Source organism: Sinocyclocheilus rhinocerous, unplaced genomic scaffold, assembly GCF_001515625.1.
Source record: "Sinocyclocheilus rhinocerous isolate Xijiao unplaced genomic scaffold, SAMN03320098_v1.1 scaffold1268, whole genome shotgun sequence".
In the NCBI taxonomy this organism is placed as follows: Eukaryota; Metazoa; Chordata; class Actinopteri; order Cypriniformes; family Cyprinidae; genus Sinocyclocheilus; species Sinocyclocheilus rhinocerous.
In genome coordinates, this window is record NW_015664016.1 from 1132160 (window position 1) to 1147793 (window position 15634).

General features: G+C 36.5%; 1 protein-coding gene and 1 pseudogene across 4 annotated transcripts in view; both read left to right on the forward strand.

Annotated features, from left to right (window-relative positions):
* The first annotated feature begins 641 nt into the window (after positions 1-641).
* LOC107729229 (type-1 angiotensin II receptor A-like) lies at positions 642-1758 on the forward strand (annotated as a pseudogene).
* Positions 1759-3083: 1325 nt separating this feature from the next.
* Positions 3084-15634, forward strand: part of mapkbp1 (mitogen-activated protein kinase binding protein 1) — a 54999-nt gene continuing 42448 nt past the window's right edge. For 2 of the 4 annotated variants that reach the window (XM_016539694.1, XM_016539695.1), the window contains exons 1-2: positions 3084-3565; positions 7511-7602. In XM_016539694.1, the coding sequence (XP_016395180.1) occupies positions 3452-3565; positions 7511-7602 (206 nt within the window). In that variant the 5' untranslated portion in view covers positions 3084-3451. The remainder of the gene's footprint in view (positions 3566-7510; positions 7603-15634) is intronic. The other 2 variants (XM_016539697.1, XM_016539696.1) reach the window with 1 other exon arrangement.

Here is a 15634-nt window from a genome sequence, read left to right on the forward strand (position 1 = left end):
AGTGAGATGTAAATTAACATGCTTAAGTTCATAAAGCATATTTTACTCACTAAAGCATATTTTATTCACATAAAGACAACAGTTTGTTTGTTACTCCAACAAGGTTGTTGGAAGATATTGAAACAAAACTGGCTAAATGGACATGGTTATCAGTAAATCCCAGAGATCTTAAAATAACCATATGGTCACTATTACATACTTAAGCTTAAGGTGCTTTTGGGAAATGTAGCCCATCAGTTGGTCGCTATTAACAAGTTGTCCAAAAAAATAGAAGCGTTTCATTTGACATTTGATAGAGACTTTAGACAATTACAGAAGCAGTTAATTATCAACTCATGGTCTTTACCTTGCATATAACTCCCAAGAGCAAATACGTATGTATTTCAAGGAGGGATCAGGGCTCATATACAGCACTTGACAAATAGGTCTAGTCCAACTTCTTTCAGCTTTCTCAAGGTAAGATCCATCCATTCTTTAATGCATATTTTGCTTAATGTGTTGAATGAGATGAGACTGAAATTCTGCTTAAGTTTAGCATCCAGACCAAAGTGGTGCTGGGAAGCTAAGAATAATAATTTACAAGAGGTAGGTTACTAATTTGGCTCTTTTCTCTTAAAAAGAATATAGACCAAGCATAAGAAATGTCGGCAGTAAACAACAGTTCTTATTGGGCTTGGAACTGCACCTACCCCAGTGATTTGGCCCTTCCTTTGGTTCCCTACATGGAATGTACCTCCAACCGCATGTACGCCTCCAACTTCATACCTCTTGTCTTTTACACACTTTCCATCCTTGGAACAATTGGAAACCTTTGGAGCCTGTGGGCTTGCCTGCGTCCATCCCAACCTTGGAGTATTGGGTCCATAGGTGTACTGAACCTGGCTCTATGTGACCTTGCTTATCTGGCGTCTATGGGACCCTGGGCTGCCTACATTAGCTCCGACTACCACTGGAAAATTGGCCATTCACTCTGCGTGGTGGTGAAAATCCTATACTTCGGCGGGTTGACGTCTAGTACCATGTTCATCTGCGCCATCAGCACCGACTGCTTCCTTGCAATCGTCTTCCCTCTGGAGTCCCGGATGATCCGGACCTCTTGGAACAGCGCACTGGTTTCGGTTCTCTTCTGGGCCATCACCGGCCTCTTCATCTACTTCAGTTATCCTAACATTCTCTACTGGGTCAGGAAGGATGGCATCCATGTGTGTGGAGCAGTGGTGATCTCCAGGTTCAGGACCACTGAAGCAACCTATAATCATCTGTCCTATTACTCCATTCAGGTTTCTGTCCCATTGCTCCTCATCATTCCCTCCTATGTGAAGATCATTTCCTGGATGAAGCAGTCACGGCAACATGCAAGGCCTGGACAAGACCATCTGGCTGATTGCGGTTTTCATTGCCAACTTCCTGGTTTGTTGGGTGCCAGGGCAGCTGCTTCACATCATCGCCTGTATCATTTTCTTCAGTTTGGATCACTGCAAAAATGCTTGCTGGGTTGCATGGGTGGTCAACCTGCTCTCTGAAGCCTCCCAGATACTGTACTGTCTCAATGCATGTCTTGATCCTTTAATTTTCCACATGCAGCAAGGACACTGTGAACTGGTTGTGTTGGCAAACTGGGTTAGAAAGGTCTTACAGGTAGGTAAGAAACAAGATTTGGAAGGGCCTTCAGAGGAACCGCCCAGTGTGATCCAACTTCATGGTGGTTCCAAAGACAGAACGGGCAAAACTCAATATAGTAAAAACATGAAAAAATGATCTTTTAAAAGACCTCTCACACTTGTCTAGTTGCACAATTGTGAGTTGATGTATCTAATGTTTTAATATTCTTGTGCTTGTTTTCATACTTTGTGTGTGTGTATAATTTCCTATATTGTAACCATTAATGTAAGATTTTACTGATATAGTTGTTTTAGATAAAAGGTGCATCTTGTATCTGTGTATGTCTGACTCTCTGTTTCAAATGTCAATTGAGTTCTATCTAAATTTCAATTGCTGTGAAGGTAGCCATATACTGTGTGCTAGTCAGGTTTAGTTTACAGTTGAATGAAAAAAAATCCTAAGTAATCACTAGATGGCAGACTTGTTGTATAAAATTATACGTATGCACCAGCCATAATTCAGTCCAACAAATAGCCTAAATGTTAATTTGTCAGTGTTAGTAACCTTTTTAACCCCTTTTACCAACAAAGGGGTAGGGAATGAAGTGATAAATCTGTTGAATTTTAAGCAGTTGCATTTGTCATTCAATTACTGCTATTTTCAGTCTGAATGGTACAGCCGGCTGAATTTGTTCTTCATAAATCTTTATTTGTCAGCCATAAATACCCTTCATTGTTCATCATGCCCCTGATTTTATGACATCTCCTTGTTGTCTTTCCATTAGAGTACTTGGAAAATGTATATTACAAAGTTTATGTGCATGGAAATCTACATGGATATCACAGAATGACATGGGTCTAGACTGGAGAATTGCAACCATTGTTGTAAAATGCAAAGGGCATTTATGCAGTAGATGGTATGACCAGCAGGTAGCTGGTTTGTTTGCTGATCCAAGATGGTACATTTGAGCTTGGACCAGCTTAAACCAGCTACCAAGTTGCAAAACGGAGTTATATCTCAAACTGGATTTTCCAACTGGGGAAATGAATATAATAATGCCACAATTTTCTGTTCTACTATTAGTCCTAATATCTGCAAACATCAAAAGAAACACTTTTCCTTGAGTAAACGAATTGTCTACACCTTAAGGAAACTGCTGTATCACACAACCGCCCATATGTGCACTATAGTCCACCTAGTAATCATGCGTGATGTGTATTTAATGTATACTATGGCTAAGGTAAATCTCAATATTAATTAGATCAAGCGCGCACCAATTCGTACCCTTCCAGGGGTATCAAATCACGTCATTTCATTCATATTCAGGAGCCAAGCGTTCCCCCATAACAGAAATCGTTAATTGGTCAACTGCCTACCGTCCGCCTCCAGACGTCAGCCTTTCAGCCAATCAGAAACGCTGACTGAAAAAAACGTCACCTTGCATAATTAATATTCATGAGCCTGGCCTTTACAGTAGTAGGATTTTTAAATACACACATCGCACCGGTGAAGGTTTGACGGCTGGAGGTGATTCGCGGAGCTTTCAGACCGGCTCGCCGTCAAACTGCTGACTCTAAACACGAAACATGGTCCATTTTAACAAATGGACGTTAGTGAGGAGCGCGTCTCTCACCGACAGGACTGCCGCACGGGATTTAAAGCTCCGATAGTGGCTTGTGGTGACGGTGGACTGGTTTAGTATATGAAATACAAGGCTGTGAACAGATCATGGCTTGTTTTAAACGCGTATTGTTTAATTGATTACCGACTGTGATTGTAGAGCGAAGGGCTTCAGCTGCCCCGCCGTTTGTTTGCTGGAAACATTGACTCAACAGCACACCAAATCAAGATGACAGTGGAAAATACAACTATCAAAAGTCGGATTAAAAATCTGCTCCGCTCGCCTTCCATCAAATTGAGAAGAAGTAAAGCTGGGAACAACAAAGAGAATCTCAGTAATAAGGTACAGTGCACTACTGTATGACACGAAGCATGTATGGAATCTGTAACGTATCTGCAGTTGTCTGCAAATGTATCCTTACAGGATGGCTGTGGTTTTCTGCAGTTTAATGCAAGGTGACAGTGCATTGGCACTAATATGTCAGAATCTTTCCAGGGTTTATGTAAACTCTACAAAGGCATACTGTGGCTCTGTCAGTACAATGCAACAAGCATGAAGACTGTAAATTTCACGGACCTATATTTGCCACATGTCACAAATAATTTCAAGCCCTGGTAAACGGCAAGCTGGGAAAATATAATGTACAATAAAAATGTAATGTAATAATATAAATGGCACTGAATTCAAAACACTGGTAATGTTGCTGAGAAAATATATTGCACAAATGTGCACTGCGATATACAGGAACCCTAAGCACATGTCTCTTGTTTATCTCAGTCAGTTTATTATATTATATTATATTATATTATATTATATTGGGTGCCTTTTCAGTTTGGGCATTAGGGTTAATTGCACCTTTTATTCATTATATAATATAATATAATTTTAAAAATCAAGCAGTGGTCAAGTGCATGTTGTGAAAATATAATGCACAAATCATATCCAAGGGTATAGTATTTTCTCAGATAAGTGTGGATAATTGTAGATTTTCCACCTCAAACTCTAAACTCGTCATTGTTTCAAATGTGACACTTTGTATACACGCCTCTCGTAAGTGTGGAATGCATTTCTTATTCTTTGAATATATGCAACTGTTCTTGTTATTGTAACTGTAACTATTATTGTGTCAGAGTAGTCATCCCTGACTGTTGCATTCCATTCAGATTGCCTGTTTACTGCTGCAGGCCCTTGGATGACTGTACTTCCCTTCCATACACAGGACTTTATGATTGTTGAGACTGTTTTGCAACTGAGATGAACGCTTTGAATAACTCCGAGACCTCAGCTGCATATGATTTGTTGCTCATAAATTACACACTGTTGTTCACACTAGCACATGCATTTTCAGTAACCAAATCCATGTCTATATGGAATGTTTTACTAGTCTATATTATGGCGTTCATAGTGCTGCTGGCTAAGGCGTCACTGGTATTATTGCTCAACTTATGCCCCAGCTCACATATTAAACTTTTAAAGGATTATTAAAGTTTATTATTAAAACAATAGCTAGTTCACCCAAAAATGTGCATATTTCTCTGATATTATGGATAGAGAACTCGATATTTTGACCATATTTTCATCAGAAGCAATAGTTTGAGGTTTAAAATGTCCTAATGATGGATTTGTTTATACATGTAGCTTTTCACTTTAATTGCTAAATTTCTCCAAATCTGTTCCAATGAAGAATCAAACTCTTCTACATTTTGGATGGCCTGAGAGTGAAAACATTTCAGCAAATGTTCAATTTTATGTCAACTGTTCCTTTAAAGGAGAGGTGTGCTATTACCTCTCTAATTGATCAGATTTATGCTTTTCGCTTGGCTGGCGGTAAATTTTGTTCAGTAGACTTACAATGAAGGAGGGACCCAAGCCATATTGTGGTGCCAGAATGCAAATAAGCAATTTTAAATATTTATGGTTACTGAATGGTTGCATATACAATCATATTAAAAAGACAAGAAAAGAAAAATTCAATAGTACATTCATCAGAGAAGACACCTTCTGCAATTAAATTGAATGCATTAAAAATGTCAGTGGTACTATCAGAGTGTGTGATGATCACTGCTCTAGAGACAATATCATGTACATACTACCATTTAAGGGCTATGCAGAAGACTCTGTCAAGGTGCCTTTGTTTCGTACAAAAGAGCAGATCTGTCTCTCTCTTTGCCTAAAGCGTATGAGGAATATCTAGTGTCCAGGATCCAGACAAAGGGATCTGAGCTTTATGTAAGACTAAATATCAGTTCAGCTCTTAGACTGGGCTCTATTTTCCAAGGTTTACACACTGTATGAAAATCAAAGCCATTCCTCCAGGTGCTGTGCAGTTCATTGACTCCTGGCTTAAGGACTTTGCTGTTCTCCCAGGATCTGACATACAACGATTGCAGGAAAGTTTCTGGAAAAGTGCATGACACAGCCGTTGGTTCTGAAATTCCCATTAGAGATGCTGAACGAGAAATGGCTTAAAAACAGCATGCATTTGAAAACGAGCTCTTTTTCCGTTGTTCCAGCACTCCGAGACACTAATAGACAGTGGATATCTGTCAAAACATCTTTGGAAAGATGATAAATCAAAGCAACAACCACAATTACAGTGTTTTTATATCGGCATGTTCAGCACAAATTGTGGTAGTCTACATTCAGTTTACGGTAGGATAATGAATGTACATACATAGCATTTTGAAGTCCAAATGCTGACTTCAGCTTATGGATTTCTTGAAACCTGTATTTTTGAGGGATAAAAACCAGCATGGAAAGACTACTTGGGTCCTTATAAACCCATACAGTGAGGAAATGGTCTAAGATGGCAGATTTAGAGGAGACCACTTCCATAAACCAGGTGTTGTTCCTTTCGTTTCTCCGTTGACCTGTACTTAAAGTGGCCATGATTGATGTGAGAGAGTGTCCTCAGCTTGGATATGGCCATGCTTGCTTTGAAGAAGTGATCTGGCAGAGGTTTTAATGCATAGAATAAAGGTATCAGACGTTGAAGACAGGTGCAGATGTTCAGCAAACTGGTTTTTATGTGGTATGCTGAAAACACATAGTGCATGTGTATTCCTCATTGTTTTGCTAGAATATTATGTGTTCATTTTATACATATTATGCAATCTTTAATTACAATAGTAACAACTTTGTATAATTGTTTTACCAAATAATTGCATTTTAAGCATGTTATAAATTAGTCAGTGCTTATGCAGTTGTACTGTAATGAGGACACTATAATGGAAATGCTATTGAAACATTACCTAGCCTGTTTACCGTTTGCAGATTTGTGCATTTTATATTTAAGCTTGTTTTGTGCTTCAACATGTTGCCTTGAGTTTGAGCAGTTCAGCTCTACTTAACAAAGCCTCATGGAAAATTTCTAGCTCATAATTTCCATTTAAGATGACAACACCACTTTGCAGTCGTTCTGTGCTCTGGGCATTTAAAGTCTCTCAGGTTCTTTAAACAAAGTCTTGTATAATAAACTATTTTTTACAAGAGGTCTTCATCCAAGTGAATTTGTTGTGCTGCTATAATTTACCAGCTGAATTGCTCATCTCATACTGACTAAAAATATTTTCTATTTTTCTTAATATCTATTTTTCTATCACGTCATTTACATGCAGTTATAGACTTTGTAATTACTAATATAATAATAGAACACTTACGTAATTTAAGTGGCTGAAATTTTGCTCACAACAAAATGAGTTTTTCCTGGGTTTTTTTTCTTGTAATTTTGGTTCTTTTCATAAGAAATTGTGTACATTTTATGTAATTTCTCGCTTTTTTTTTATTAGATGTGCAATTTAGTTATAAATTAGTTTAATTTATATTTTAGATATTTTTAAATATTTTGTATTATAATTTATATATTTAATATACATTTTAAATGTTATTTTAATTAATATATTTTCTTTATTTAAAAATATTGTAACTTATTTTTAATTTATATATGTACTTTATATTTTAGATATTTTTAAATATATTTATGTATATATATATATGTGTGTGTGTGAGTGTGTGTGTGTATATATTAGTAAAACATTTTGTATTTTAAGTTAAATATTTTATTTATTTAAAAATATATATTACATTTATTTATACATTTATTTAAATGTATATATTGTTCATATTCAAGAATAATTTAGTATTCAGACAACATTCAAATAATGTTACAGATGTAAAAGCAGAACTTATATGATATTATTTCATTTCATGTGACATTAAAGGCTGTTTGTTATGTTAATGATCTTGTAGTACCCATAGAAACTTTTTTTTCTTCATGTAATTCTACAGGTGACGTTGGAGAAAGTCCTGGGAATCACTTCCGCTGGGAATCGTGCTTTGGCGTGTGACCCACGTTCAGGACTGGTTGCCTACCCAGCCGGGTGAGTAACTCAGTTTCACACGATAAGACATGTTTTTAGCTATTTTTTGTGAAACATGCCTAAATAACCAGGTGAATGTAGTCAGTGGAATGATGATCTATGATGGTGAGTCAGGTCTCATTTTGGAGGTAGTCACATAAGGTGGTTAATTTTTGTAGCACATTGCTAAAGACAGAGTTTGGTGAGATGCATGAATATCCTTGTTCAGCATAAGCGATGCAGGAATTTCCTATTGGCTAAAGAGACCATAGAGAGGAAAAGAGGAGAGATAAGAGTCTGATAACAGATGAGTGATCTCAGAAGGAAATTAGGTGTGGTACAAACAGGAAGTGCAGAATCTGAAAGAGATTTTGACTGTGTGCTGCAGACATGGCTATAAACTTCTGAGAGTTAGTCTAGTTTTTGCATAGGCAATTTGGCTCGGTTCTCTCTCCAAAGCAAGAATGCAGCTTAATTTAGATATTTTTTCCAGCCACATGGATTGAATTAGGGCAGTGGCCAAGAATAAAAATTGCTTTGTCTATTTTATCTGTGGAAAAGTGCACCTGGTCTTGTGATTTATAGTAGAACACACCTGCATTATTCATGCACAGAGACATGCACAATAGCTATAACACAGTGTTCTTTAAATTACTTTGGAGCATCATGGTAATGCCATTGTGTTTGAATAAGGATTATCATACAGTTGTGTGGTATAAAAAAGTGTCATTATACCATCACTGTACACATCCAGAGTATTTTTTTTAATCATCAAGTCATCAAATGTCATACACAAATTTTTCAAATTTCTTCTTCAGACATTAGAAAAACTATTATTTCTTTCAAGTTTCATACATTAAATGAAAATGGATTACAGTTTTACGCTACAAAACTATATAAAGTGGGACTCCAGCAATACTATCTATGTATATAAAGGAGAAAAGCCTTCCTCTACTCATCACATGGTGCTTGTAATTAGGGATGCATCGATTCGATACTCAGTATCGGTATTGGCTCCGATACTGCCATTTTCTGCTGGATCGGGTATCGGTCAGACGAGATCGATCCAAATCCGACCGCTGCGCGCTGTGACTCCATGTTGCTTCAAGCGCATCATTCTGCGCATGGGATGCACATAAGCGCTTTGTGCCGCTCTGTATTGGAGCCATACCCTTTCGTATTATACTTTTGCGCAATTAAAGATTATTAATAGTCTTTTTTGTTCTGTTCTATCATATGTTGCTGCCTTCATTATTGTGCTATGCATTTAAAAGAAATGTCTTTTAATTTTATAGTATATATTTTTTAAATACTGACGTTTTGAGCAGCTGCATGTTTGAACTGCATTCCTAGGTCAAAGATGAAAAAATGGGATTTACAATAAAAAGTAATTTACAAAATTATTTTGACTTGAGTTTATTTATTAATGAGTAACGTCTCTTTTGAGTGAATGTGCAAATTTTTAATGTTAACTGGTTAAATGTTGTAATAACATGGTAAAACCTCTTTTTATTAATGTAAAAATTGAGAAATTCTTTCAAATTTAAATATTGTACAAGAACTGTATCGGACCAGTTCTGAAAAAATGGTATCGTTGCATCCCTATTTGTAATCTGATTAACTAGTTAAGCTTGAGTTCTCTGAACTAAATTCCTAACTCTCTGTTGCCATAACATGTCGTCCTAATGAGGAGGAGAGGATTGGAAATTAAGTCTCTGTGTTTTTTTAAGATTTTAATACTTTCATTCAGCAAGGATGCATTAAATTATTCAAAAGTGACAGTAAAAGCATTTATAATGTTACAAAATATTTCTATTTCAAATAAATGCTGTTCTTTGATTAAGTTTCTATTCATCATCAAAGAATCCTGGAAAAATGTATCACAATTTCCACAAAAATATTAAGCAACTGTTTTCAAAGTTGATAATAATAAGAAACGTTTCTGAGCAGCAAATCAGCATATTAGAATGATTTCTGAAGGATCATGTGACACTGAAGACTGGAGTAATATTGCTGGAAGTTCGGCTATGCATCACAGAAATAAATGACATTTTAAAATATATTACAATAGAAAACAGTTATTTTAAATTGTAAAAATATTTCACAATATTACTGTATTTTTGATCAAATAAATGCAGTCTTATTTCAAAAACATTAAAAAATCTTACCTATCTCAAACTTTTGAATAGTAGTGTATATCTATAATACCAACATTTATGAATGTGTGTAGAGGTATTGATTGATTCACTAGCTGGAAGACCACAATCAGTTGTTTTCTTTTACATCATAGACTGTTGTGAAATGATTTAGTTCACTTTATAGAGTTTTAGTGGGTTCAAGACAAAGAATGTGTATTAAAAAAGGTGATACTATCACCATATTTTGTCTTTCTCGCTTTGTTTTTAGCCATCTCTGGAATAAGTATAATTGTATCATTAGTATCCATCACCACATTGGAAAACAAGCTGATAAAACATTGAAAATGCACAAATACTGTACTTCTATCTGCAATCTATTGACTGCAGTATAGGAAAGTAGAAGTGTTCTTTTTATTTTTAAAGCTCACACGGCTCCCATAGCAAACTCCACCCATTGGATCGCAAAATTGGAAAACAAGCTGAGTGATCAGAAAAAATGCACAAATACTGTACTTCTATCTGCAATCTATTGACTGCAGTATAGGAAAGTAGAAGTGTTCTTTTTATTTTTAAAGCTCACACGGCTCCCATAGCAAACTCCACCCTATGCTAAGTCAGCAGTTTGATTAAGCCAAGCGAGCATTTGGTGCAGATGTCTTGGCTTGCTATAGGTAGGAAAATTAGCGCAGGCTTATGCAGCTGTCACAGATCCACTGACAGACCCCACATGTCTGTGAGATACCGAACCGGTTCTTTACGAGGGCCGTGAAATAAATTTTTCTTGTTTGAATGCTGTGCCGATGCTGTAAACAAATGTGAGGTTATCTGAGGTTGACGTTTATGGTGCTGTAGTTCAACTGAGTGCATGTACACCTATATTTTCATGCATATACTGTAAATGGAAAGGAACCAAATCTGCATTGTTGTAGTTATAGTCCTCCACAAAGCAGATGTTCCCCAGTGGTGTGTTGTCCTGCAGGTTTAACGATTATGACCTCGATTATCATCTGATCTTGAGACCAATGGAAGGTCAGAGTGCATTCAAAGCATCTGAGATTAAAGCAAATCTTGGATTAATATTATTCAAATGAAATACGAATGTTATTTCAGGTCTAAAAGAACGGTTAACTCCATCTGGACTGTAGTGTATTAATTAAAGATGAGGCTTTCTTCGGGGAGTTGTCCTGTTTTCATGAATTGTACCTAAATGAGTACATTTGCACAAGGTTTAAGGACACCCTGGTTCCATCTGCATTATCTCAGTATGTGCTACATCTTTTGTAGTGAATATTCACCAGATGGGCTGATTTTATTTTTCATCAGATGGGGGAAACTTGCTGGCCAGTATTTTATTTACTTTGATTAATAGATTGTATTCCTTAGTGGGCATTTCTGGGTCGGCTTTGGATTGGTTATCCTCCTATCTGTGACAGGAGTTTTTCTGTGTCTATAGGATCTTATATGTCAGATTCTGTTCCTTTGTCCTGTGGTGTGCCACAAGGCTCTGTGCTCGGCCCTCTGTTGTTTAGCCTGTATATGCTTCCTCTTGGCAAGATTATTAACAGTTTTAAAATAATATCATCTTATTGCTATGCCGATGACATTCAGTTATATATTTAGTTTAGTCCTGATAGTCTATATAAACTGTCTGTTCTGCAGAACTGTCTAGTCTCCATTAAAGGGGTCATATGACGTTGCTAAAAAAGAACATTATTTTGTGTATTTGGTTTGTGCTGCTATTGGTCAATGTCAACAATGTGACAGAACTCGTCTTGGACGATGGAAAAAAATTAAACATGCTAGTCTTTCTGTCGTGAAGCATCGCAATCCAGTGCGTTGTAATTGGCCGAATACATCAAGCATGTGACGGAAATGTTACAATGTTAAATGGCAATTTTCTACAACTTAATAACGATAAAACTGAGATGATGATCTTTGCCCCTGACAGTATTACGCCTAATGCCGGGTTCAGACTACACAATATTTTTGTCGGTCATGATAGTCACTGTGTCAGATTACACGATTTTGACTCCTAAAATCTTGTTGTGCGTGGCAAAATCGGGCTAAAATGTAGTCTGAACCGGGCATTAGATTAAGCAGGCTATGGTGGGTTTAGCATTCTCTGACTGCAGTGACATAAGAAACCTGGGTGTCTCTTTGACAGAGCTATATGTTTTAACAGTCATGTAAAGCTGTAGTTCGTTCATGTTTTTTCCATCTCAGGAACATTGCTCAAATGAGATCTTTGGTCTCAAAAAAAGAGATGGAGATGCTTGTTCATGCTTTTATCTCATCACGATTGGATTATTGCAATGTTCTGTATTAGGACTGTGCAATTAATCGCATGCGATTGTCATGTGCATCTCGTCAGTAAAGCCGGTTCCGTGATTGGTAGTAAATCGCCATCACCTGCTTTCAGATGGAGCTGCATTTAATACACAGAGCCGTAGTTCACTGACAAGCTAGGCGATATCGCGTTCATAATCAAATGCGATTCATCTACGATTATGAACGCGATATTGCCTAATTGTCAGTGAACTACGGATCTGTGTAGTGAATGCCGCTCAATCTGAAAGCAAGTGATGGAGATTTACTACTAATCACGGGACCGGCTTTACTGACGAGATGCGCATGACAATCGCATGCGATTAATTGCACAACCCTATTCTGTATACTTCTTTGAACAAATCTTCTATGGAGTGGCTACAAGTTGTACAGAATGCAGCTGCAAGGCTTTCGACTAGGGATGCACCGATACTGAGCTCCTGTACTCGTTAAAATGCCACAATACCAAACGCCGATACCACACAGCATGTGTTAAGTGCCATATTGAGACAATGAAACACCGACAACAGAACAACAAACAGCAGAATGGAGTTATTAGAGATTAAGGATGTCTACGAAGTATATGTATGCAATGAATATAACCTTCCTATTGCTTTTAGAGTGCAGTTTAAAATTGTAGTTATTACTTATAGAGCCTTGCATGGTCAGGCACCCTCCTATAGTCAGGATTGATTACTTGCACACTCTCCTGGTCAGTCCTTAGGTCTTCTGACCTGGTCCTTTTAACTATTCCTAGAACACGTCTTAAGACAAAAGGTGATCGTGCTTTCTGTGCTGTGGCTCCGACTCCGAGGCTCTGGAACTCTCTCCGTCTAACACAGAGAACATTGGGCTCTGTAGAGTCTTTTAAAAGACACCTAAAGACACACCTCTTTGGACAAGCTTTTAATTAACAGTATAGTTAGGCTGCTATTAAATTTCTGCAATATTTGGTATCCAATTTGTTTTGATTTTGTTTTATTGTATATTTGACTGCATGTATGTTTGACTTGTTTTACTGAAATCATTGTAAAGCACTTTGTGACACTTTGTCTGTGTAAGGTGCTATATAAATACATTTTACTTTTTTTTTTTTTTTACAGTATGATATAAGATTTGGGTCACACATGCAAAACTGCTGTAGCTACAGATATTTGGTGCCACTAAGCTTGATTGTTAATAAATGCCACCATACCGCAATGAATTTGTTTTTCTTTTAGTTTTTATTATTTTAAAATTAATTGTTTCAGTCTTGGTGTAAATAGACCATCCGTCAGTAATTTATTTATTTAGTAATTTTTCCTGTTGTTTTGCATTTGCATTAAAATGATTAATTTGAAACACAGAATATATATAATTGGGAATAAGGAATGCAAAATGATATTATATTTGCATGCACCAACAAATATATATTTCAGTTGCACTATATAAATAATTTAGCTTTGCCATCACAGGCATAAATTACATTTTTAAATATATTAAAATGGAAAGCAGTTCTTTTAAATTATAATAAAATTTCACAATATTGCTGTTTACTGCATTTTTGATCAAGTAAATGCACACTTGGTGAGCAGAGCTTTTATTTATTCAAAAACATTAAATTATCTTATTACTTTAATAACATTAGCAAATCTTAATTAACTTTATATATTACATACTTCAGTATTGTTTTGGGTGAGACCAGAAAAGTGTATTTAGAAAGTAAATAGTGTCATTTTTTATTTTACATTGACTAAACATGCCATTGAGCGAACCATTTTTCAAACACCCTGTCATGATTCTTACAATGTTTTACAATGTTTTTACTTCTTGTCTTGAGGAGAAATACTTTAAAACTCCATATTAGGCATTGTTGTATAGTATACTGTCACTGCTATCCTGAAGGGTGAATAGTTTGTGTGGTTTAGGACAGAGTCTTCTGCAAAGCCAGGAAAAACAGGATAAACCAGATGCAGACAATGAAAGCTGAGTGACACATGTCGTTTTGATTTCTTAGTATTTTTCTTGTAAGATCCAGAGGAAGTTATGATTGCACCTGTTGTGTTTTAGCATGCATTGACATCTCACAGTATAGCTCTCAATGCAGTGTATTTGCAGGCACAAGCAAAAAACAAATGACTTGCATGCATTACATTCATATTTATGTATGGAACACACGTACTGAAGTAAACGGAGTAATTTATTGCAGATCTACAAGGTCGTTTATAATAATAAATCACCCTTGGCTAATTTATCCATTTCTGCATGCAGGAACATCAGCGAACTGTATTTGACCATTTGAATGATGAATGAGTTCTGGTGTAATGCGGCGGTCACTGTAGAATAGATATGAGCATAATGAATAAACGGCCCTCTGTGTTAATCAAAGATGCATGAAAATGTGTGTCAGAGTCTCTCGCGCCCTTGCATGCTGCGGCAAAGTGGGTCAGTAGAGCTGAACATACCAATGTGACGAGGAGAAATGAGAGAGAAGAGGATGACGGATGTGAGGAAGGAAGGAAAGGGTGACATGGGGAGAGTGAAAAAAGTATGGAAGGTTGTAGGAACAGAGGTTGATTTAGCATTGCTGTGGTGTGTGTGGTCGTTCTCTCTGCTGCATTGCAGTATTCAGCACTCGTGAGGCACTCCGGCTCCACACACACACTCCCTAATGACATCTCACACTCACACACATGCTCTGAGAGGAGAGCCGCAATCTAAAGTCACCCGCGGGAATACAAAACAAGTAGAAGCCACTCATGCTGGAGAACATATTAGGATAGATTAAAAGTATCATTTTTATTCTGACTCTGCTGTCATGTACTTGGAAGAAGGCTTTGTGGACAATAATTGAAAATTAGTTGTGTTGTACATACTGTTGGCTACTTGTAAAAGTGTTTAGATGAGAGCTGAATTCAACTGAATTGAATTATATCAATTTCTCTGCATACTGAGTTATATTATATAAGATCATATATTTATACACAAATGCAAGCATCACATGCAACACACACACGCAGAGAGTCCATGCATTCCCTCTAACCATCAGTTTAACTCACTTGAAGGTCACTGCGGAAGGAGAATGCTATTTGCAGGGCTGGTGGAATCATTTACTAACATTGACTTCCACAAGTACATGGTTAGTGATGTACTGCATACTGATGATGGTCACTTAAAGGAAGAAAAGTTGCTGTCTGTGATCCTGGATGGCAGTTTCTTACCAAAACTAATTTTCACAAATTGCGAATTAAACAAGATATAAAGAAGCGATGTTTGATGTAAAAGTTTACCACAGAATGAAGGAATATATTACACCTTAAGATGAAAATTGTTTATTTTATAATCAAGTATATTTTATATTTGCATGCACCAGCTCTATCGGTCTATCTGTCTGTCTGTCTATCGGTCTATCGGTCTATCGGTCTATCTAAACAAAACTGACATTATATACCTGTCATTAATTACGTTAATGTAATTGGATTAATTAAGATTATTTTTAAATGTTTTTGAAATAAGTTTCTTATGCTCACCAAGACTGCATTTTTTGATCAAAAATACAGTTAAAGAATGATGAATATATATTTAAAAAAATTATATATATATATATATAT